The sequence below is a fragment of the Prunus dulcis genome, chromosome 3 (assembly GCF_902201215.1).
Source record: "Prunus dulcis chromosome 3, ALMONDv2, whole genome shotgun sequence".
NCBI classification, from domain to species: domain Eukaryota; kingdom Viridiplantae; phylum Streptophyta; class Magnoliopsida; order Rosales; family Rosaceae; genus Prunus; species Prunus dulcis.
Genome location: NC_047652.1, coordinates 17,365,842 through 17,387,284, shown reverse-complemented (window position 1 = coordinate 17,387,284; position 21,443 = coordinate 17,365,842). Strand labels below are relative to the sequence as shown.

Below are 21,443 nucleotides of genomic sequence, written 5' to 3'. Positions count from 1 at the left end.
ATCTCCCAGGAGACTAAGGTGAGAACACACAATTAGACCAAGTTTTATAGCTAATTAGGATAAGAGAGAAGCAGGTGTCCAGTCCTTTTCTTTTTTCTCTAGGAGTTCTATAAGTAAACAAACAAATATACAATAACTACAATTCAATACATATATAAGGTTCCTCAGTGTACAGATTATAATATCAATAATTGGGAGAATATTACAGTTGTTAAGAGAATTAGTCCAATACAACATAAAAAAATGAAAAAAAAATCAAAGAGGAGAGAAGAAAAAAAAAAACCTATGCTTAACCGCACACATCATTTTGAAATAAACATATATTATTTTTTATTATTTTTTAATACAAGTGATAATTTAAATTATAAGAGATCTGATTTGTAAGTCAAAATCCTGTTCCACTAGACTAGACCCCGTTGGCTACCACATTCACAACTTAATTCAATTAAACCAAATATGGTCAAACCCACGAAAAGGTATGCATGCATATATATGTATGTATGTATGTATGTATGTATGTATATGTAGCTTAATAATATAGAAGTGGTGGACTTTAGCTAGATTATTGATCTTAAAGTTTTGATTGATTGAAGGATTAAGCTTCCTGATGCGCCGGTCAATTCACATGCGGAGGGGCATAGGAGAGGAAGCAGAGAGCCTCTGACCTTCACCGCATGCACATGTAACGTGTTGTCCCTTGACGCCCACATTTCTCCTTCACTTTAATCCCACACACACAACACACAAGACCACGTCCAAACTCTCTCTCTCTCTCGAATACAAATATTCATTCATGGGTTGGTAGCGATTCTTTCATTTTCACTCCATCTTTATATGATCTTTGGTGACACTTCTTTATTCTCACACTGACCCTATATATACATTTCACCTAATTCATTGCAATGTAGAGAGAGAGAGACCAGAAACGTTTTATGTTCTCCTCGTTCCAGTTTCTGTGTTTCTGAGGTTGAGGAGTTTAACGTATGTGCCTGCTCAGGTACTTTTCATGAGTTTTAATTCTTTGCATAATTATTAGTTTCTGTCATTTGGGTTCCTTGAATTCATTGAAACCCTGTGTGATCCCATGTTTTTGTTTCTTTTTTAGTTATAAATCTATTTGTTTTCCATGGTTTTTGTAACGTTCATTCTTTGTTTGTAACTCCTTTTTCTTCTATTATGATTATAATCGAGATAATAGAAGAAAATAGAAGTTATTGATTCTTTTCAAGTCTCCTTTGTGTTTTCCTATTGGGTTTTGGACTTTCTAGCTTTGACCTTTCGTTGGGAGTCCTTTTGTTGGGTTAGAATTGGAAATCTCCTATATCATGCTGAATTTTCCTACTTGCAAATAGTTGAATTTGGTCTAGTTCGTATAGAATTGGGAAACCTATATTTTGAGCTGTAATCTCTCTCTCTCTCTCTGTCTGTCTGTCTGTCTGTCTCTCTCTCTCTCTCTCTCTCTCTCTCTCTCTCTCTCTCTCTCTCTGTTTGTGTGGATTTTATACAATTTGATGACATATGGTTAACCATCATGGTCTTGCAGTTCATGTAACTACAGTTGGCTTATATCATAGAGAAAAAGAGCTCAGCCAAAGTCAAGGCCAAAAACATCTTCATAATTTGCAGGTGGGTGATTTCTAAGTTCAATTTACCATTCTCTATCTTCTTTCCCCTCCATATTGGTCATGATTGTGAGGAAGATTAATTGAAGTCGGCAGAGTTAAAATAGCCATTGGGTTGGACAAAAAGCATAGGGCACATCATCTTTGGACTGATCACAATGGACAAATTTTTGTCCTTCAACTCCTGATATATAAGCACTTACCAATTTTGATTTTCATTGAATTCTGTGGTTTGATTTTGATTTTCATTGAGTTCTGTGGTTTGCAGCCATGGATATTGCAGTTGCAAAACGAAGGAGCAGTTTTTCTGGCAAATTTTTTGCAGCTGCTGTCCTCATTACCCTCTGCTTTGTCATGTTCAAGCAGTCGCTTAATTCTAGCAGCCCCAACATGGTCTGTTTCTGATGTATAATCTTTACTTTTGTTGTTTTTTTTTTAACACATTATTTCTTTACATTTTGACTTGGTTTTTTTCTCTTGTACGGGCAGTTTTCTTACCGTGAAGCCGGCGTGACGCATGTCTTGGTTACAGGAGGTGCTGGCTACATAGGTTCTCATGCCGCACTTAGGCTTTTGAAGGATTCATATCGTGTAACCATTGTGGTATCTCTCATTCACGCAATTTCAAAGCTTTTTCTATTTTCATCAATTTTCCTTTTTTACATGCATTATTGAAATTGAATGTAACTGTTTAATGTGTTTCATTGAATAAAACCCTTTTGCCTCTTTGTACAGGACAACCTCTCCCGAGGAAATATCGGCGCTGTTAGGGTTCTTCAGAAGTTATTTCCAGAACCCGGGAGACTTCAGTTTATTTACGCAGACCTGGGAGATGCCAAAGCTGTATCCTAATTATGATAATTAAAAGTAGTATCACTAAGTCTTATTTTCTTCTCTGATCTATTTCAATAAACAATGTGCGTTGCACATTCCTTGATTCTTGTCTTAGGTCAACAAAATCTTTTCAGAGAATGCATTTGATGCTGTCATGCATTTTGCAGCTGTTGCCTATGTTGGTGAAAGCACACTTGAGCCTCTTAGGTACATTCAATCTTTAATTTCCAGTTAATCAACATGTTTACTCTTCTCACTCTACCTTTTAATCACATATAATCTGCGTTCTGCAGATATTATCACAACATCACATCAAACACCCTGTTGGTTTTGGAGGCAATGGCAGCACACAATGTGAAGACATTGATCTATTCTAGTACTTGTGCCACATATGGAGAACCTGAGAAGATGCCGATCACCGAAGAAACTACGCAGGTGAGAACTCATAACAGAGTTTTTGTCTGTTTTATCCAACCTCAAAATCACAATTAATTCATTATCTTAATAATATGTCATCTGCAAAGTGTAAATATTGTGTTAATACATCAAGCAATATACAACACAGAATAGTTTTCTATACACCAAACACTTAAACCCTTAGAATTTATAAATGTTCAAACACAGAATAGTTCTCTGTCAAGGTCCAAACACTTAGAATTTATAAATGTACCAACTCAGGTCCCAATCAATCCATATGGAAAAGCCAAGAAGATGGCAGAAGATATCATACTGGATTTCTCCAAAAACTCAGACATGGGGGTCATGATCTTACGGTAGGTGCTGACACAGTCAAAAACCATTTACTTTGTTTTCAAATTTTTAGTTTAACATAACATGAAGCATAAACAATTTCCCAGGTTGTATATTTTGGATCTCTAGATATAACTGAAGCTAATATACATACGGTTATGTATTCAGATACTTTAATGTGATAGGATCAGACCCTGAGGGAAAACTAGGAGAGGCTCCTCGACCTGAGCTACGTGAGCAGGGCCGAATATCTGGTGCTTGTTTTGATGCAGCTCGAGGGATTATTCCTGGACTGAAGGTACTTTTTTTCCCTCTGCTCCCCCTTCTCTTTTTCAGCTAGACTTGTTTAGACCAAAATCAATGTGAGAAATTGAATTCCTTTATTTATGTTATTGATTCTAGGTCAGAGGAACAGACTATGAGACAGCTGATGGCACTTGTGTGAGGGACTACATTGATGTCACTGACCTGGTTGATGCTCATGTAAAAGCTCTTGCCCATGCACAACCTGGAAAGGTTGGGATCTACAATGTTGGCACTGGAAAAGGTTAGCAAATCCCTCAAATTTTGTTTTTCTCTTTTCCTTATCCTTCCTTTCCTGGCCTCGCTTCTCCTGATCTTTTGGATCATTTTCATCGCAGGTAGTTCAGTGAAGGAGTTTGTCGAGGCATGTAAGAAGGCGACAGGGGTGGACATAAAGGTTGAATACCTCAGCCGAAGGCCAGGGGATTATGCTAAAGTTTATAGTGACCCTTCCAAGGTAAGGCAGGAGTTAAGTTGGACAGCCCGCTATACACTTCAAGAGAGCTTACAGATTGCATGGAGATGGCAAAAATCCCATCTGAACGGCTATGGTCTTTCCAATGCTATGGGTTGAGAAGCTGCCAGAGATACTGTTGTGGAAGTCTGATGTTGCTCCGTTGAGTTGAACATGCATTTCTTTTTACTTGGAACAGGTAGTAAAATTCCAACGGGCATTTAGGAAAATCTCTGGGTGTTCACTGAGAGAAAGTCCTGCCCTTTTGGTTCATAGTCTGTGTGCGGTTTTATTCCTGTACTGTATTCAAGCCCAGAAAAAAAGAAAAAAGAAAAAGAGAGGGTCAGTTAGCTGATTTAAACAGAGGAAACATTGATACTTGACTGTATAAAATACTCAGTTTTGAATGTTGAATGCTAATATTTCCTTGAAACGATCTAATTTCTTTCCTAATATTTTCCTTGGCAATATATAGTTCTCTCTTCGAAAGTAACTTAAGTCATTCGCATGCAATTGGAGAAGAATTAGTAAATGAATGCTTGTACATTTACTAATCTATAAAATGCTAAAATGCAAATAGTTTAACTAGAGCGAAAAAGCAGTACCATTTATGGTGCCAGTAGATAGGTACTAAAGGGCTCGTCAACATAAGGTGTCAAGAAGTAACTTGTGTTTCTCATCTCGGTGGTTAGACTTTTCAATACACTGCAAAGCTCTGCTGTTCTAGGCTGCACTGGATCATCAAAGAGAAAAGCATGTACTTGATTTCTGACTTCAATCCAACTGCAGCCTGGTTGCTTCTCCATGCTACTTTCTTTCATTAACACCCTGACTTTTTCAACCTTATCCCATCTGCCTGCCTCAGCATGCATGTTTGACAAGAGCACATAATTTGAAGCTTTATCAGGTTCAACTTCTAAAAGCTTCTTGGAAGCATATTTGCCAAATTTAAGATTCCGGTGTATCCTGGAAGCTCCAAGCAATGCACCCCATATTCTGGCAGTTGCCTTGATCTTCATATTACTCACCATTTCAAAGGCTTCCTCTAGCCTCCCTGCACGACCAAGCAAGTCAACCATGCAAGCATAGTGTTCGGCCAGAGGTTCAATAAGGTAAACTTCCGTCATGCTTGTAAAAATTTCTAAACCCCACTCAACCAGCCCACTGTGACTGCATGCAGATAACACCCCAACAAAGGTGACCTGATCTGGATTCACCCCTTCTATTAGCATCTGTTTGAAGAGCTCTACTGCCTCCCCACCATTTCCATTTAGAGCATACCCAGATATCAAAGAGTTCCAAGAAACAATATCACCATGATTGATATCTTCAAACACAAGCTCAGCATTTGTGAGCCTTCCACATTTAGCATACATGGTAATCAGGGCATTGCAGACAAACAAGTCATTTACATAACCACCCTTCACAACCAAATGGTGAAGTTGCTTTCCAACTTGTAAAGCTGCAAGATTGGCACATGCACTTAGACCACATGCAAAAGTTGATTCATCAGGCCTCTTTCCTTCCTGTCCCATCAGCACAATACTCTTTAGTGCATCCAGATATAGCCCATTTTGCACAAAACCAGTAATCAGAGAATTCCAAGAAACTATGCTCCTCTCGCCCATTTCCTCAAAGATCTTAAGTGCTTTATCCATCTGCCCTACTTGAGCATAACCAGTAATCATAGTATTCCAAGAAACAATGTCCTTGTTAATCATTTTTCTGAAAATGGATTGAGCTTCAACCATTTTTCCACACTGAGCATAGCCCGCAATCATTGTGTTCCAACAAACAACGTCATAGATGGCAATCTGGTTGAAGATTTGACTTGCTTCATCCATCCTTCCATTTTGTACATATCCAGACATCATTGCAGTTTGTGCTGCAGTGTTCCTGTATGGCATCCGGTTAAGCAATTGCCTTGCTTCATCAAGCTTGCCAACACGGACATACCCATTGATCATTGTAGTCCATGACACAGAGTCCATCTCAGGCATATCCCTGAATATTTTGATAGCCTTGTCAATTTGGTGGTCTCGAACATACGCTGCAAGCATTGCATTCCAAGACACCACATTTCTACTTGGCATCTGCTTAAAGAGATCCTCTGCCCTTGCAATCTTCCCAATTTGTGCAAACCCACATAACATTGTGACCCATGAAACAACATTCGGGTCGGGAATCTGCTTAAAGAACAGCCAAGCAGAATCCAAATCACCAACCTCAACAAATCCATCCAACATCAAATTCCATGAAACCACATTCCTCTCAGGCATCTCCTCAAAAAACTTCACTCCCAGACGCATTTCCCCATTCTTGGTATACCCTGCTAGAATTGAATTCCATGAAACTAAATTTTTGGCTGGCATTTCATCAAAAAATCTCTTAGCATCATCAAACTTCCCCTTCTTGGCATACCCTGCGATCATAGCATTCCAACAAACTGCATCTCGCTTATCAGGAAGCAAATTGAATAGCTCTTTGGCTTTCTCAAGCTCACCGTTACGAGTATAGCAAGTTATCATTAAAGTCCATGAGTAAAGGTCTCTTTCTGGCATGTCAACAAAAAGCCTATAAGCTTCCTCAACCCTATCATTGTGCAGGTACCCCGCAATCATAGAGTTCCAAGAAACCAAGTTTCTATGAGGCATTTGATCAAACAGATGGCGTGCATTGCCAACTCTACCATTCTTAGCATAAGCAGAGATCATAGAATTGTATGTTACAGTGTTCCTCTGAGCCATTTGTGAGAAAATTTTAATTGCTTCATCGATCCGTCCTGACTTCCCCAACCGGGTAATCTTCAGATTTTGATTAAAGACTTGGCTCCCCCTTTCACCTATTGATCTGAGCTTCATTGGTCTTTGCTACTAATGACTGCGAAGTGGTCAAGACATTTCCTTTGCTAGTGTATCAGTTCAATCCGAATGAAACCTTTTTTCCAACATATCCATGACCACGGCTAGAATCTTCAATTTTTCATTTTCCATTGCATGAATATGAGAAAAGGGGCGGATTTTGAGATTTATCACAGCCGTTTATCAAAATGAAGCTCACTTTTCAACCCAAACAGATACAATCTCACTCGACCACAATGGTAGGAAGGGCTTCTGCATTCAAGGGACCCCAAAACACTTCCACAGTAGACAATTGACCACAATGGTTTGGTTGGAGGAGTTCTCGATAGAAAAAGAGTGGTGTTTTATAGTTTAGTCAGTTGATTCTTTGTTGTCTTGCGTTTTTTAAACGTTTCGGGTTATCTTTTTGTAATGTTAACGAGTAATCGAATGCCAATTCGAAACGTTTCCGTTGGCTGATGATGCAAGGTGTTCACAAAACGTTTCCTTTTCAGGAAAAACCACGAACAGATCAATTGTAATCATGAGAGCTACATTTTTTTCATAAAGAAGATGATGGAGAGTCTTCCTGAACAGCAAAAAATATCCCTATCATATCGTCTGAGGAACATAATAAACAATGATCAAAACTTTATATTTAAGGAGGCAAAGTGGTAAACCCATCAATGCCCCTATGTAATGTGGGTATATGGTGATAGCAGTATAAATAACAAGAGAGAAGTCCTTGTGCAACTATTCTTCGGACCGCCAAACACAGCTATCCGCCACATCGAGGGTGATAAGCACCCAACTGAAAATTGACCTCAACTCTACTCTTTTCTACTCTCTGAAAATTGCAGGCTCATTTCAACCTTCTTCTGTATCGATGCCAATCCAAAATGCTTGGGAAGGCAGATAACTAATGCTAATCGCATTTCAGTTTAGTTAGATCATAGCTCATCGTGGCCCTCAGGTTCCGAATCAACCTTTTCCTTTGCTGAATCATCTGAGTCCCTAGCTTTCTTGTCATCTTGTGAGGAATTGTCAGAACTTGTGCTGGAATCTTGAGCTTTTTCTCCGCTGCTGTCTGTTTCATTGCTTGTGGGTTTCTCAATTTTAGGCTTTGGCTTGGGGATTCTGTTAATGTTGGCAACCTAGACAGAAGCACAATCGTATAGACAAAAGGTTACAATCATTGAGAAGTAGCTTGTGAATTACTTTTCCATTTATTTTCTGATTCAAGAAAGAATTGCAACAATACCTTGTCTTCCAGATCAAATGTCTTCTGATAAACTTCACTAGATGTGAATGCTGGTTTGCTATATCCAGGAGTCCTTCAAGAAAGAACAAAAATAGGTCAACCAAATGGGAAGCACTGGCACACTTTAAGTTATTTAAGGAAGGAGAACAGGCTGGAAATCAGTCAGTAACCAAAATCAATTAGTAGCAAATCAACGAGAGGGTGAAATTAAGGCAATACTACTACAGCGAACAGGGTGAAATTATGCACTTTTACTGCTAACTTCAGGTTTTTTTAACGGGAAGATCTCAAAAGTAACACAAAGCAATAATTTTAAACCAATTATGCGCACTTAGATTAAAGCATCCTTTGTCTTAGCAGCAGATATCCAGCATAAATGTGCATCAGAAGATTCAGAACAAAATAAGACTTTGGTAGTTGAGAAAAAGAAGAATATTTATGGCCCTTGTCATCCTAGGGATAGAAGAAGATTTTGGGAGGAATTAGCGGGGTTGTTCGGCTTGTGTGGTAACAAGTGGTGTATTGGGGGGGATTTTAACGTGGTTAGGTTTGTATCTGAGAAATCTAACGGAGGTAGGATGACAAGTAGTATGAAGAATTTCAATGATTTTATCGATGACACTAACCTGCGAGACCCAAACCTCTTGAATGCTTCCTTTACATGGTCTAATTTTAGGGAAAACGCAGTGTGCAGAAGACTGGACAGATTCCTCTTTTCTGAAGCTTGGGAAGATTCCTTCCCCCATGTTAAACATACGGCGTTGGCAAGAGTTACTTCTGATCACTGTCCAATTCAGTTGGACACCTCTAATTTGAAATGGGGTCCTGGCCCTTTCCGCTTTGAAAATATGTGGATAGAACACATGGAGTTTAAAAAGAAATTCAAACAGTGGTGGGGGGAAGATCAGATTAACGGATGGGAGGGTTACAAGTTCTCTAGAAGGCTGAGGACTATAAAACAGAAAATAAAGGACTGGAATAAAGAAGTATTTGGGGATTTGGTCTTTGCAAAGAAAGAGGCAGAGGCTAGAATTGCTGCTCTTGATTTGATGGAAGGGCAGGGAGGGTTAGATAATATTCTGAGAAAAGAAAGGGAAGATTTATACTTTATGGTGAGTGATTTAGTTCACAAAGAAGAGGTGAAGTGGAGACAAAGGGGGAAAATCCAGTGGGCAAGAGATGGGGACAGCAACACCAAGTTTTTTCATCGTATAGCAAGTGGCAGAAGGAAAAGAAATTTTATCCAGAAGCTGGAAGTAGCGGGCGGTGGTGTGGTTGTCAGTGAAGGGGAAATAGAACTGGAGATAATTAATTTCTTCAAAAATCTATATAGCAGCAATGTAGAGGCGGGGTGGTGCTTGGAAGGTCTGAATTGGAATGCAATTAGTGTTGAGGAGGCTGAATGGTTGGATAGACCCTTTGAAGAGGAGGAGGTTAAAAGGGCGGTTTTCGACTGTGGGATTGATAAATCGCCAGGTCCAGATGGATTTTCCATGCTTCTCTTTCAATCTTGCTGGGATATTGTGAAAGAGGATCTTATGAAAGTTATGGCGGACTTCTTCAACTGTGGTATAATCAATGCAATCACGAATGAGACGTTCATTTGCCTCATTCCCAAAAAGAAGGAATCCGTTAAAGTTAGTGATTTTAGGCCTATCAGCCTAGTGACAAGTTTGTACAAAATGGTGTCGAAAGTTTTGGCTTCTAGATTGCGGGAAGTGTTGGGCAGCACTATATCTAGTTATCAGAGTGCTTTTGTGCAGGGTAGGCAAATTTTGGATGCAGCTTTGATTGCCAATGAAGTGGTGGAGGAAAGTCGAAGGCTTAACAAATCTGGAATGGTGTTCAAAATTGACTTAGAGAAAGCCTACGATCACGTGGAATGGAGATTTGTTGATGAGGTTTTGATTAGAAAAGGATTTGGGGACAGGTGGAGAAGCTGGATTCGTGGCTGCCTTGAGACGGCTAACTTTTCTGTGATGATTAATGGAAGACCAAGGGGTAAATTTCGTGCCTCTAGGGGTCTGAGACAAGGAGACCCGCTCTCCCCTTTCCTATTCACTTTGGTGATGGATGTGTTAAGCAGAATTATGGAGAAAGCTCAAGATGCTGATGAGTTTCATGGACTTTCCCCTGGGAATGGGATGGTAGAGATATCCCACCTTCAGTTCGCTGATGATACCATTTTTTTCATAGAGGATAAAGAAGAGTACTGGAATAATCTCCTTCAAATTCTGGAACTGTTCTGTTTTGTGTCGAGTATGAAAATTAACAAATCAAAATGTTCTCTAGTTGGAATTAATCTTGATGATGGCCTGGTGAATGAGCTGGCTGGGGCATGGGGATGCGAAGTAGGGGTTTGGCCTATGTTGTATTTGGGTCTTCCCCTAGGTGGGAACCCCAGGGCGATCAAGTTTTGGGATCCCGTTGTGGAAAAAGTGGAGAATAGATTACAAAAATGGAAGCGAGCTTGCCTATCCAAAGGGGGAAGACTCACAATGATTCAGGCTGTGTTGTGTAGTATTCCGATCTACTACATGTCCCTTTTCAGGATTCCTATTGGAGTAGCCAATAGAATCGAGAAGCTTATGAGGGATTTCTTGTGGGAAGGTTTGGATGGGAAAAGAAACCACGCTGTGAGTTGGGAGGTGGTGGGCAAGGCAAAATTCTGTGGAGGGTTAGGGGTGGGTTCGTTGAGGGCTAGGAGTGCGGTTTTGCGGGCAAAATGGCTTTGGCGGTTTCCTAACGAACCTCATGCTCTTTGGCATAAAGTGATCAGAAGTATTTATGGAATGGATACAAATGGGTGGGATGCTAAACCTGCGACTCGGGGATCTTGTCGCAGCCCTTGGAGGGACATTTCTAGCGGCTATAATTTGTTTCTTCGAGGCTGTGTTTTTGTGGTAGGTTGTGGAGTTAGGGTCAGATTTTGGGAAGATGACTGGAGCCAGGGTGGTGTTTTGAAAGAGGTGTTTCCAAGACTCTTCAATCTGTCCAGGAAGCAAAACCACAATATTTCCTCTTTTACGAGCTCGGATGGGCTCCCTCTTAGCTGGGATTTTGGTTTCAGAAGGAATCTCAATGAATTGGAGATAACGGAGGTGGCTAGATTGTTGGATCTATTGGAGGGTGTGAGGTTGTTCACCTCCAGATTGGATAAGAGAATATGGAAGCTTGACCCCTCTGGTCTATTCACCTGTCATTCTCTCTGTTCTCATATTCAGAATTGTGGTGAGGGGGAGATCTTCCCCCCGTACACTCAAATTTGGAAGGCCAAGACTCCTCTGAAAGTTAAGATCTTTGTGTGGCAAGCGGTGTTGGGAAAACTAAATACTGGGGATACTTTACAGAGACGTTGTCCCTATTTGTGCATTAGCCCTCACTGGTGTGCTCTATGTAATAAGGCTGGGGACAGCGTGGACCATCTCCTTCTTCATTGCCCTTTCTCCCTAAAGTTGTGGGAAACATTATTGCAGGAAGTTAACACGGTGTGGGTAATACCAGAAGGCTGCTTTGAACTTTTTTCCATCAGAATTGATGCTTTGGGAAGGGGAAAGAAGGCAAAAATTCTCTGGGGTAGTCTGATGCAGGCAGTGGTTTGGAACCTATGGCTGGAACGTAACAGGAGAATTTTTGAGGATTATAAGGGAGTGGGAGTGGCAGAGTTATGGGATAGAGTGAAGTTTTGGGCTGCCCTTTGGGCATCAACTTCCCTTGCCTTTAAGGATGTACCCTATCCTTCAATTATGCGCAATCTGCTAGCCGTAGTATCTTAAGGGGCTGTTTTATGTTTGGTTGGTTAGTTAGGTGTTGAGTGGCCTTGTGTCTGTTTCTCGGCTAGTGTTTCTTTTATCTGCAGTCTAAATGCCCTTGTTTTGATCCTTACAATTTGAATAAAAATGTTTCTATTCAAAAAAAAAAAAAAAAAAAAAGAACAGTACAAAATAACACAAAATACATTCGGAAAGCAAGTCATAAAACATAAAAAAATCAAAGCCAGATACCTTTTATTTTACCCCCCATCATCGTGGATCATTTTCCCTTTACTACACTACAACCATACATGTGAACATCATTCTTATCTACATGTAAGATTATACGTGCATGCATAGTTGACATCAACAATACCTCAATAGAATTAAAACAAATAAACACAGCAATGACGATAGCTTACTTTTTCTGCTCAGCCTCCTTCTCGTCCAACCAAGTCTTCAACTTGTCAGCATCACTTAAAACCTGGAAAACACACACATGAATATCCCGCACCTTAAGCATCAGAGATCATCAAAGAGCACCAAATAAAGTTTATTACAACTATTACTATTTATAAAATCAGGAAGAGTTTGTGTTAAATTAGTTCTGATTGAAGCACCTCATTTATTCGATCTTTCGGAATCCAGGGTTTGTTCAACTCCCAGCCACGTACAATCTGCAAGGATGAGGAGGGAAAAGACCAATTTATGTCTCATAGATAGTATAATGGTGTGAACTATATTGTACCAACAGCTCTATGAATCTTGAATGGGTGATGGACCTAATGGCAATTGCATCTTTCACACATAAAATTTAGGTCGTTTTTCAAGACAATGCTGACAGGGAAAGAAAAACTTATATGCACGCCAAAAGGGGTGTACATTTCTTCATCAGCCCTTGCAAACAAAAGAAATTTAAAATATATATATATATACATTTTGTCTGCTGTATTAGTGGTTCTATTTATTTGTTTAGTAATGAAATTACCAAATGGAATTTCTACCATGTGATATACTATCTAATTCATATGATTCTTCTTTTCCCACAAGGTACATATACAGGTATAGGTAATAGGTATACATAATAAGTGTCTGAATTTACCTGTTGCAGCTCAACAAGGTACTTACGAGCGTATTCCACTGCTTCTGGCCGTGCAGTAAGCTCTTTGAATCTGCATCCAAGAATTCATCAGATCAGATACATTGTATTGACTTGGCAAAAGCTTTAACCTTTAAAAATTCATACACCTAGAATTATATATTACCCAGTTCAGTTAAAAACTAAACAAACCAAATAGGAATATACCTGAAGAATATTGGATCACCAGTAGTTTTTAGCAAATCTAGGCGTTCCTGAAACTCAGAAGCGGTAGCATCTTCACCATCCATGTAGAGCCATTCTTGTACCTAAGAAAAATATAGCACGTTTAAATAAAAACTTAAGTCAGATATATTTGATCGAGACAAATTTTGGTTTGCAAGAAAGAAATATGTACCTCGTCGAGCTTTCCAATAAAGGATTGGCGTTCCTCGCTAGTTGAAATCTTTTCAAATTCCTCGGATGTTTCAAGCTGGTAAAAGAAAGTTTTCATTAAAAGATTGAAACAAGAACATATTGTTATAACCTAAAACTATTTTACTATTTATATAGGAACAAACTAGCAATAACAAAATACTTTTGCCCATCAAACCAAAAAACACAAGAAGGAAATAAAAATTAGATGCTTGTCGCAGATATATCAACAAATAGTTGAAGGCAATCATTTCCATGAGAAAAAAAATACTTTAACAACATAGATGAAAAAATTAATAAAAAACACAATTGCAGGGGCATAGTGTCCAATTAAGAACATTGGTGAAGTCCTCTTACATATCCAATCAAGCTATAACTTACTAACATATATTGATAGAAATGAGAGAAATTCTGGTAGGTTGAACTACAAAGGGAAAACCAGAAACATTTGGAAACATCGTACGTATTCATAAGAAATGGAAATATGCAACATACTGTTCATTCAAGATTGGTTTTCTTAAGCTGAGAAGAAGGAAAAAAAAGCTGATTGAACCTTCCCACCTTTTCTTTAGTAGCGTATATGTATCCTTCCAAGTTATTCTTCAACTCTGCAGTTCTCCTCCGCTCTGTATCCTTCTTGTCTAATTCTTCTAACTTACGTTTTGCTTCAGCAAGAGATTCTTTTGAAGGAGACATTGCGGGTCCAACTGTTTTCTCAACAATCTACAATAGATAAAACTATTTTAGTGAAAAGACAAAGTTCTAATGAGCTATTAGAAGAACAAAAGTATCTTAAGGCAATTAGCTCATTTATACCTTAAGTGGAATCCTAAAGGTCCGCTTTTTCAGCTTTCTTTCAATACCAAGATCCGCGGTACCTTGTCCTTCTATAGTAGAGTTGTTAGTGTTACTATTTCCACCATCTTCAGTATTGTCATTGCTTTCTTCTGAAGAGTTCTTCGCACCAGTTTCAGCCGATATGTTGGGGGCAACATTAGTGGAATTCTCCACAGTTAGATTCTTCTTAGGAACTTCTACCCATTCTGTTACTTCAATAACAGCATCTGCACGATCCAGTGACAAAACACCACTTCTACTCAAAGAGAAATGCAGACTTGCTTTAATGGGGGAAGACAAATTCCGTGATGCATACCTAAATAAGATAGAGAAGACAAATATAAAATGATGTCAGTGTTCGTCTCATGCTCTGCATGGACATACAGCTGCACGTCTTCAAGACATTGCAGCATAAATCATCCAGAAAGGATCTGGAAATGCAAATCCTTACTTTTCACTTGTATCTGTCAAACTGGACACAGAGTACTGAGCAAATAAAGGAGAGGTGACACCAGGGGGTAAAGTATCTTCACTTTCATACGCTAGAGAAACTTCAAAATCTTTGCTCTGGGTAAAGGATCTGAACATCTATTTTTATAACAAACCAAAAATAAGGTGTGAAATTAGCAGAAATACTAATAAAATGAAACCCTTTACTAACTTTTGCTATTTCCTGCCATGGTACTTACCTTGCTGGGGAGTTTCTTCATCCGTTGTACGAGTAACTGCCTAGTGCTATCTTCTTTCAGAAGATCAGGGCCATCTAACTCAAGCACAAACCCATAGGAAGAACCATCAATCATCCCTAACTTACGGTTCAGTTTGATTCCATCACTTAAATTAGCAGCATGCAATGCTGCACCAAGAACTATAGCTTCATCAGCATCCAGATGTCTATCCAACTCTTTCCTTCCAAGATATTCCTGAAGCTTAGCCTGTCATGAAGAAAATAGAGAATTTTTTTTCTTGATCACTCTTTTAACAACTCAATATGACGATTTGATGCAATACAACAACATTAATATCAAAGTGATGTACGACAGCACCATTGAGCAAATAATTTGTGATTACTGATTAGTCTAGGACACTACCTAGAGACAATAATCAACAATTAACATTCGATACTGGTTTTGTCATTACTGGTTAGTCTAGGTTTTACTTGGGGATGGAACAATGGACTGAAGCTAAAACCAAGTGAATCCGAGACAACTCTCTGTCTCCTACTCATTCCGTCATGGAATACAGCATACTATACAAGAATATTTTCGGCCTCACATAGATGCAAAAGGAATAATATAGGTCAAACCTGCAACTTTGGCACTCTGGTAGCTCCTCCTATCAGTTCCACTGCATATATCTCATCTAACTTTAAACCAGAATGCTTAAGAACTTCTTTAAGAGGTAAAAGTGACTTCTCCCACAGATCTTCACATAGCTCTTCAAACTTTTCACGAGTTATCGTGCTCCTGAAAAGGAAATAAATCTCATGTAAGTATGTAACTAATGTTCAGTACATTACCTTGGACAACTACCTAACACAAAATTATAAAAATTATAAAAAGCACTTTAAATTCCATCAACCTGAAGTCTCGATCATCATAAAGGGATTCAACAGATATAGGAGCCATTGTGTTTGCACTTAGAATTTCCTTGGTACGTTTGACCTGTTTCTTCAACTTAGCCATTGCTTTTGGAGACTTTCTGACATCAACCCCATTCCCCACTTGTTTATTGAACTCATCAGCAAAATACTCCACCAACCGTAATTCCAAATTCTGACCCCCAAGTTCTGGGTTCCATCTGACATCCTTGACCTGGAAAAATGTGACAAGTTATGTAGGAAGCTTACAGTGAGGCGAAATCTAAGACACTGGTGAGTGGCACTAAAAACAATATGGAGAACGAGGAGACAACTGATTAAAATTTTATCTAAAGTTTAATCCAACCATATGTACAAATTATACCAGAAAATAAAACTTCAACGAAATTAGCTGAGATAATTGCAAATCAAAATGAGAACTGAAGTAATGCCTTGCCTTCCTTTGGTAACAGGAACATGGAAGGAGGAACTTCACATTGGTGGATTATTTTTACTGTCAAGGTTTCTTGTTTTTCCTTTATTGATGGACAGAGGAACTTTAACAAAATAATTCGAATTGGATTGAAATTTACCTGAAATTGGTTGACTGATAGAGTCTTCCCAAACTCCTTGGCATTATAAGCCGAGAAATAAACCAGTGCAGCATAGGTACTGCTGGTGCCCATATCATAGAAAACTACATGCCTCGACTCATTTGAGAAATCCTTATCAATCCCATACTGCAATGCCGCACCAGAATGCTCATTTATCAAAGAAAGAACATTAATCCCTGCCAACTGTGCCGCCCGGAGTAACCCCTTTCGCTCTGCTTGCCCAAAGTACGGAGGAACTGAAATTACAGCATCCTTTACAGGTACTTTTGAATGAAACTCCGCTAAGTTTGCAGCATAACCCAAAATCATGGCCACTAGTTCCTCCACCGAATAAGTACTCACTCTATCATCAATTTTGAAAGCGGCAGTGGCCCTAGAATCTTCTGTAATGTCGAATGGTAAGTACAATGAATCTAAAAGACTCTTGCTGTAATTGAAGGGTTTTCCAATCAAGTCCCTTGTTTGAGAATAGACTTTCTCCGGGTATCGAGCAACCAATCCAGCAGCTTCCTCGCCCAGTAGGCGGTCACCGGAATGAAATGCAACCAAGTTTGGAGATTTTCTCTTGGACATCTCGTTGATAGCAACTGTGATAGGACTCTGCCCGCGTTTAAGGTTCACAACCGCAACTTTCACCCATTCGGAGCCTAGATCTATGCTCATAACCGCGGATTGAGAAGGAGAAAATACAAGGCAAAGCACGGATAGGAATAACCCTAGCTTGAATAAGATCGACGCCATCCTAGATTGCATTAGTAACCCTAGGACTTCAAACTTCGTCTGAACAACACAACAATAAAAATTGATAAATAATTCGAAAGAAAACTCCTTCTTTCTAAACTTGCGACTGAGAAAATAAATACAAAACAATTACTTCCATTTTCAGTTTTGATGATGTTTGGGCAAAAAAAACAATGAAACACGGGGGCCTACTAAGCTCAACTATTGCGCACGTTCAGATTTCAATTCAAAATCAATTTCGATGAAAAAGGAAACATACAAAATAAGGTTCAGCCCTACTTCGCTCTACACTATGTTTTGATTTTCTCAGAAACCAAACAGAGCAATTGAAATTTGAACATTTCACGTCGTGATGAACACAGGAGAAAATGGGGAAAAAAAAATACTCGAGCTAAGTAAACGAGAAAAATAAATGTGAAGAGATAACCAGATAAAGAGAGAGAGTGACCAGTAATGTGCAGATCGCATTCTCCAGAAGACTGCAGAAACGGTTCTTGTTTGGTTGACGAGAATCGTAGAAAGAAAGTGAAGGGAAGAACTTTCTCAGTTATGCTGGAAGTTTGCAGGGACTATATATGGAATGGAAAGATACAGAAGGAAAGCCTACGTGGAAAATGAGGAGAATGAGTGGCTAATGGTAAAACAACACGTGGCGTAATGTACAGGTGGCGGCCAGTAAGACGATCGGTGGTGTTGTGCCAACGGTTCTCATTGATCTTTGCTATACATAACACGGTGTTGGGAATGGCTAAAGGAAAATACTTTTTTATTCGAAATTCACATCAATATTCACCAATTGACCACCTCCTCAATGTGTTGACCAAATGATAAAACTCAAAATAACAAATCATACTAAAATATGCAATTTCTTTACCAGATTAAATTTTTTTAAAGCGTATAGCCGCATGGCTATACTATTTATAAATTAAAAAAAGACGAGCCCAACGTATAGGGGCCACGTGTCAAAACAGTAAAGCAGGCCGGCTATACTATTTTTAAAAAAAATTCAAACGTGTATAGCCGCACGGCTATACTATTTCTTAAAGAAAACTCAAAAAGAATCTCATATAGCCGGGCGGCTATACTCTTTATATATACACGACTTCTGCACCGAGTGTCAAATAGGTACAGCCGAATGGCTATACTATTTTTTAAAAACAATTAAGGAAAAACTGAGTTTTTTTTTAAATATATATTATTTTTATTCAATAATATGTGAGAATTATGCGTATAATACGTGAATTGTGTGTCTTATTGAAAATTTTCTAAAAACTACGTGTATTAAACATGAGAAATACTTGTGTACATGTATAATACATTATTAACGGACTCTTGGGCTATGGAGAAATTTAATTAAGACACCCAAATAATTTCGCGTTTAGAAATTTGAAAGTACTAAAGAATTCATAAACCTACAGTGTAGCTCTGATGTTCTATCTGCAAATGCCTACTAGTTTGAGTAGAAATTTACATATCCTATCTCCGATGTCCTAGCTGCTAATGCTATTTGTTTGAGTAAAAACTAGGCAAAAACTAGTTTTATCTTGTTATTTTTGTCGTCAGGCTTCGGCCCAATCTCACCAAAAATAAAACTGAAAATTTTCACTTATTTTTGTTGTTGGCAATATAAGTACCTCTTCCTTATGGAACTCAAAGATGTAGCACATTGAAACAATACCTTGCAAATGAAATAGGAACCCAATTTCTGCATGGCTCATGCTCTTTATACAAGAATCCTGTGGTAACGATGTCGTTGAAAAGCTAGGGGATCCTTTGTAACTTTTATATACAGATCTAAATTCTAATTTTGGGCATACAGAGATAAACTTTGAAAGAAATATCTGGAATTCGTGTTAATTTACACCAAGTTACAATGCCCATGACCATAGTATACTTACTAATATATAACTTGTATATATCCGAAACTGATGACCATTTGAAATAACCCTAGATCTAGAACAGCCAATGCTTCTTTCTCGGATTTCTTGTCGGAACATCTGTACACACATTAGTAAAAGAATCAGAGGATTATATCTCTAAACGGCACCGAGACCAAAGCGTCAAGAAGAAAGAAAAAAATGTTGCAAATGAGGAGGACAAGTAAATAATGGTTTAGTTCACCACCTGCACTTGCATACAATGAGTTATAATGCACTTCACTCCAAAAGCTCAGCCAAACCTCTGAAACAAAAACAAGAGGGACCTCATTGAGTTTATCATGCAAAGCTTCAACAGAAACTGACATCAAGTTCTGCATCAGGTCCAATCCAAATTTGTAGTTCCATGCAAAAATTGACATTATATTACCATCGAACGTGTTGAAAAGCCCAACTTGACTGTTACGCATTTTCTTTCAAGTTTCAAAAAGCAAACTATAATTAAATTTAGATAAGATAAAGTAAGCAAATGAGATAAACCTCGGGTAGGATTCCTGTCTTTAGGAAGGATCTCAATATAGCAAGCGTCTCGAAAAGAGGTGATTACACAAATTTTGGCTCCAAACTACAGAAGAATCTGTAACTGTTAGAAAGCAACCACTGCAGGACTCAGAAATATAAATAAAGTGGGAAAGAAAAGAAAACATAGGAATAAACGGAGAAACCAAAAGATTTAACAGATACAAAGAAACAATGTTTTTTTAGTTATTTACTTCGATCTCACAAAAACTGCATTTTACCACTATGAAATCACAACCACATACGAAAGAGCAGCTTCTAATTACAATTTATCGACTCAGGTCATGATTCTGCAGATGGTACTATATTTAACCCTAGAAAATGGAAAAGGAAGAAGTTCTTTGCAAACCTATATATGAAATCTCACAAGACAAGGTGCAAGAGCAGAACAGATCATAAGTGAGGTTCAAGAGACCAAGTTTTCCATGTAAGTGGTGTTTAATTGTTTCCCATCTATTACTTCTTCTTTTTATCGAATTTCCCATCTATTACTTGATTCTTATGATTTGTAATATGATTCATTTCTCATCTATAAGGGGACACCGATGTGGCTACATCATACATAAGATGAACTACTAAACCTTGACATGATAATGGCGAGGCAAAGAAGAAAGCAAGTATTTTCACTTAGTGACCTCAAAAGCACCAGATGTAAAAGGAGAGGATTTGAACTTACTCGATCTGCAGCTGCCTGAAGGGTAAGATGATCTCCCCACTCCCCGGCTCTAGTTCCATTTAGTATTTTGTAAAAAATAAAATTAACTTTTAGTAACACTTAGATACATGACAACATATCTTAAATTTTGTAGTAAAAAATCAAAAGGCATGAAAGCAGAAATCTAACTTCTTCATCTTCTTCAGGTAGTGTCTGTACTTCATAGGGACATAAGCTTCATAGAGTTTTCTGTGATGCTTTAGCTGAAACATAAAACATTTTTAATAAATAATAAGAAATACTTAATATAAAGAAAATATGAAACCAGAATTAAGCTCCACAGATTTCATATACAGTGAGGTAATAAGATTTGCATATCCAATACCACTGATAGATGAAAATAACTGCTAAAGAATACAATCTTCTAATCCATCAAGCCTACAATAACTAAACTGATGTAAAGAAGTTCCTATCGGGGGGGGGTGGTTGTGTTGGTGGTGTGGGGTAACTCAAATAAGGAAATTGAATGCATTGGAGGAGTTTCATCAGCCATACCTGCTTTACCACATGTTTTCGCACATGCTTGTGGTAATCTGGATTGCGAAACAACTGATCTGCTAATGCTCGAAACTGCAGCGTGTTAAACAAATATTTTATCAATCATAACGCAGCAACCCCTTGACTCCTCAAAAAAAAAAACACGTAAAGAAATAAAGGAAGGTATGAGGCAAACTTAAGTTTACGTCGACTTAACCCAAGTAAACAAATAAAATGAAATGATAACAACATACATGTGGTACGCATTTGCATTTCAATCTATATAGTGAAAGAAGAATGTAATGAAAATAATTGAAAAAAACAATAGGCTGATAAATCATTCATTGTAGCCAAACCTGGCAATTTCCATCACCCTCAATCTGCAGTTCAGATAAATCATATGTAGCCAACCTGAATCAATCAAAAAGAAAATATTACAACCACGATGATTCTTCCTGCTATCATTTCATCCATTTACAAACCCAAGTACACAGCATACGTTTTGGTGACAACTACAATTTCACGTCTTACATGATATGGGCAGACTAGAATGTAATTTTTTCTATTTGATTTATGATTGTATTTGTTCTATCAGTTAGATCTTGCTTCTTCTTTTTTCTGTTAATGAATAACTTATCCACCCTGAGATATAATTTGAATCGACGATTCATGAGTCTTCCGATTACCATCTCTCA

The 21,443-nt window shown here is 38.3% G+C and overlaps 4 protein-coding genes across 5 annotated transcripts in view; 1 reads left to right on the top strand and 3 right to left on the bottom strand.

Annotated features, from left to right (window-relative positions):
* The first annotated feature begins 907 nt into the window (after window positions 1-907).
* LOC117622321 (UDP-arabinose 4-epimerase 1-like) lies at window positions 908-4,404 on the top strand. 2 transcript variants are annotated; one of them, XM_034352965.1, is made up of 11 exons: window positions 908-997; window positions 1,544-1,626; window positions 1,891-2,015; window positions 2,112-2,225; window positions 2,358-2,465; window positions 2,572-2,663; window positions 2,750-2,891; window positions 3,135-3,229; window positions 3,375-3,504; window positions 3,609-3,753; window positions 3,848-4,404. In XM_034352965.1, exons 3-11 carry the CDS (start codon window positions 1,893-1,895, stop codon window positions 4,081-4,083), a joined length of 1,185 nt encoding a protein of 394 aa, XP_034208856.1. In that variant the 5' UTR covers window positions 908-997; window positions 1,544-1,626; window positions 1,891-1,892; the 3' UTR covers window positions 4,084-4,404. The 2 variants fall into 2 exon arrangements, with proteins under 2 accessions (XP_034208856.1, XP_034208857.1); XM_034352966.1 differs by lacking the exon at window positions 908-997 and adding an exon at window positions 1,375-1,401.
* Window positions 3,086-7,228, bottom strand: LOC117622318 (pentatricopeptide repeat-containing protein At4g02750-like). The gene is made up of 2 exons (XM_034352962.1): window positions 4,569-7,228; window positions 3,086-4,263 (listed from the first exon to the last, which is right to left on the bottom strand). The coding sequence occupies exon 1, from the start codon at window positions 6,822-6,824 to the stop codon at window positions 4,572-4,574; it is 2,253 nt and encodes a 750-aa protein (XP_034208853.1). The 5' UTR covers window positions 6,825-7,228; the 3' UTR covers window positions 3,086-4,263; window positions 4,569-4,571.
* A 109-nt stretch (window positions 7,229-7,337) lies between these two features.
* Window positions 7,338-17,659, bottom strand: LOC117622315 (heat shock 70 kDa protein 17-like). Its single transcript, XM_034352959.1, has 15 exons — window positions 17,549-17,659; window positions 16,339-17,139; window positions 15,748-15,980; window positions 15,473-15,632; window positions 14,856-15,101; window positions 14,618-14,754; window positions 14,146-14,482; window positions 13,891-14,052; window positions 13,313-13,387; window positions 13,123-13,223; window positions 12,919-12,988; window positions 12,437-12,493; window positions 12,239-12,300; window positions 8,065-8,137; window positions 7,338-7,957 (listed from the first exon to the last, which is right to left on the bottom strand). The coding sequence occupies exons 2-15, from the start codon at window positions 17,110-17,112 to the stop codon at window positions 7,754-7,756; spliced, it is 2,691 nt and encodes an 896-aa protein (XP_034208850.1). The 5' UTR covers window positions 17,113-17,139; window positions 17,549-17,659; the 3' UTR covers window positions 7,338-7,753.
* A 1,100-nt stretch (window positions 17,660-18,759) lies between these two features.
* LOC117621894 (OVARIAN TUMOR DOMAIN-containing deubiquitinating enzyme 11-like) overlaps window positions 18,760-21,443 on the bottom strand; it is a 3,071-nt gene continuing 387 nt past the window's right edge. The window contains exons 2-8 of the mRNA XM_034352427.1: window positions 21,105-21,159; window positions 20,767-20,841; window positions 20,401-20,474; window positions 20,233-20,281; window positions 19,518-19,602; window positions 19,225-19,281; window positions 18,760-19,097 (exon numbers count right to left, since the gene is read on the bottom strand). Of these exons, the coding sequence (XP_034208318.1) occupies window positions 19,054-19,097; window positions 19,225-19,281; window positions 19,518-19,602; window positions 20,233-20,281; window positions 20,401-20,474; window positions 20,767-20,841; window positions 21,105-21,159 (439 nt within the window). The 3' untranslated portion in view covers window positions 18,760-19,053. The remainder of the gene's footprint in view (window positions 19,098-19,224; window positions 19,282-19,517; window positions 19,603-20,232; window positions 20,282-20,400; window positions 20,475-20,766; window positions 20,842-21,104; window positions 21,160-21,443) is intronic.

Bases quoted from the DNA above. Each gene is read 5' to 3' on its own strand.
- LOC117622321 (XM_034352965.1), top strand. From the start codon at position 1,893: ATGGATATTGCAGTTGCAAAACGAAGGAGCAGTTTTTCTGGCAAATTT. The intron at 2,016-2,111 runs GTCTGTTTCTGA...TTGTACGGGCAG, and splicing joins ATTCTAGCAGCCCCAACATG to TTTTCTTACCGTGAAGCCGG. The intron at 2,664-2,749 runs GTACATTCAATC...TGCGTTCTGCAG, and splicing joins AGCACACTTGAGCCTCTTAG to ATATTATCACAACATCACAT.
- LOC117622315 (XM_034352959.1), bottom strand. From the start codon at position 17,112: ATGCAATCTAGGATGGCGTCGATCTTATTCAAGCTAGGGTTATTCCTA. The intron at 15,981-16,338 runs GTAAATTTCAAT...ACATTTTTCCAG, and splicing joins TATCAGTCAACCAATTTCAG to GTCAAGGATGTCAGATGGAA. The intron at 12,494-12,918 runs GTAAATTCAGAC...TCATCCTTGCAG, and splicing joins ACCTTGTTGAGCTGCAACAG to ATTGTACGTGGCTGGGAGTT.
- LOC117622318 (XM_034352962.1), bottom strand. From the start codon at position 6,824: ATGAAGCTCAGATCAATAGGTGAAAGGGGGAGCCAAGTCTTTAATCAA.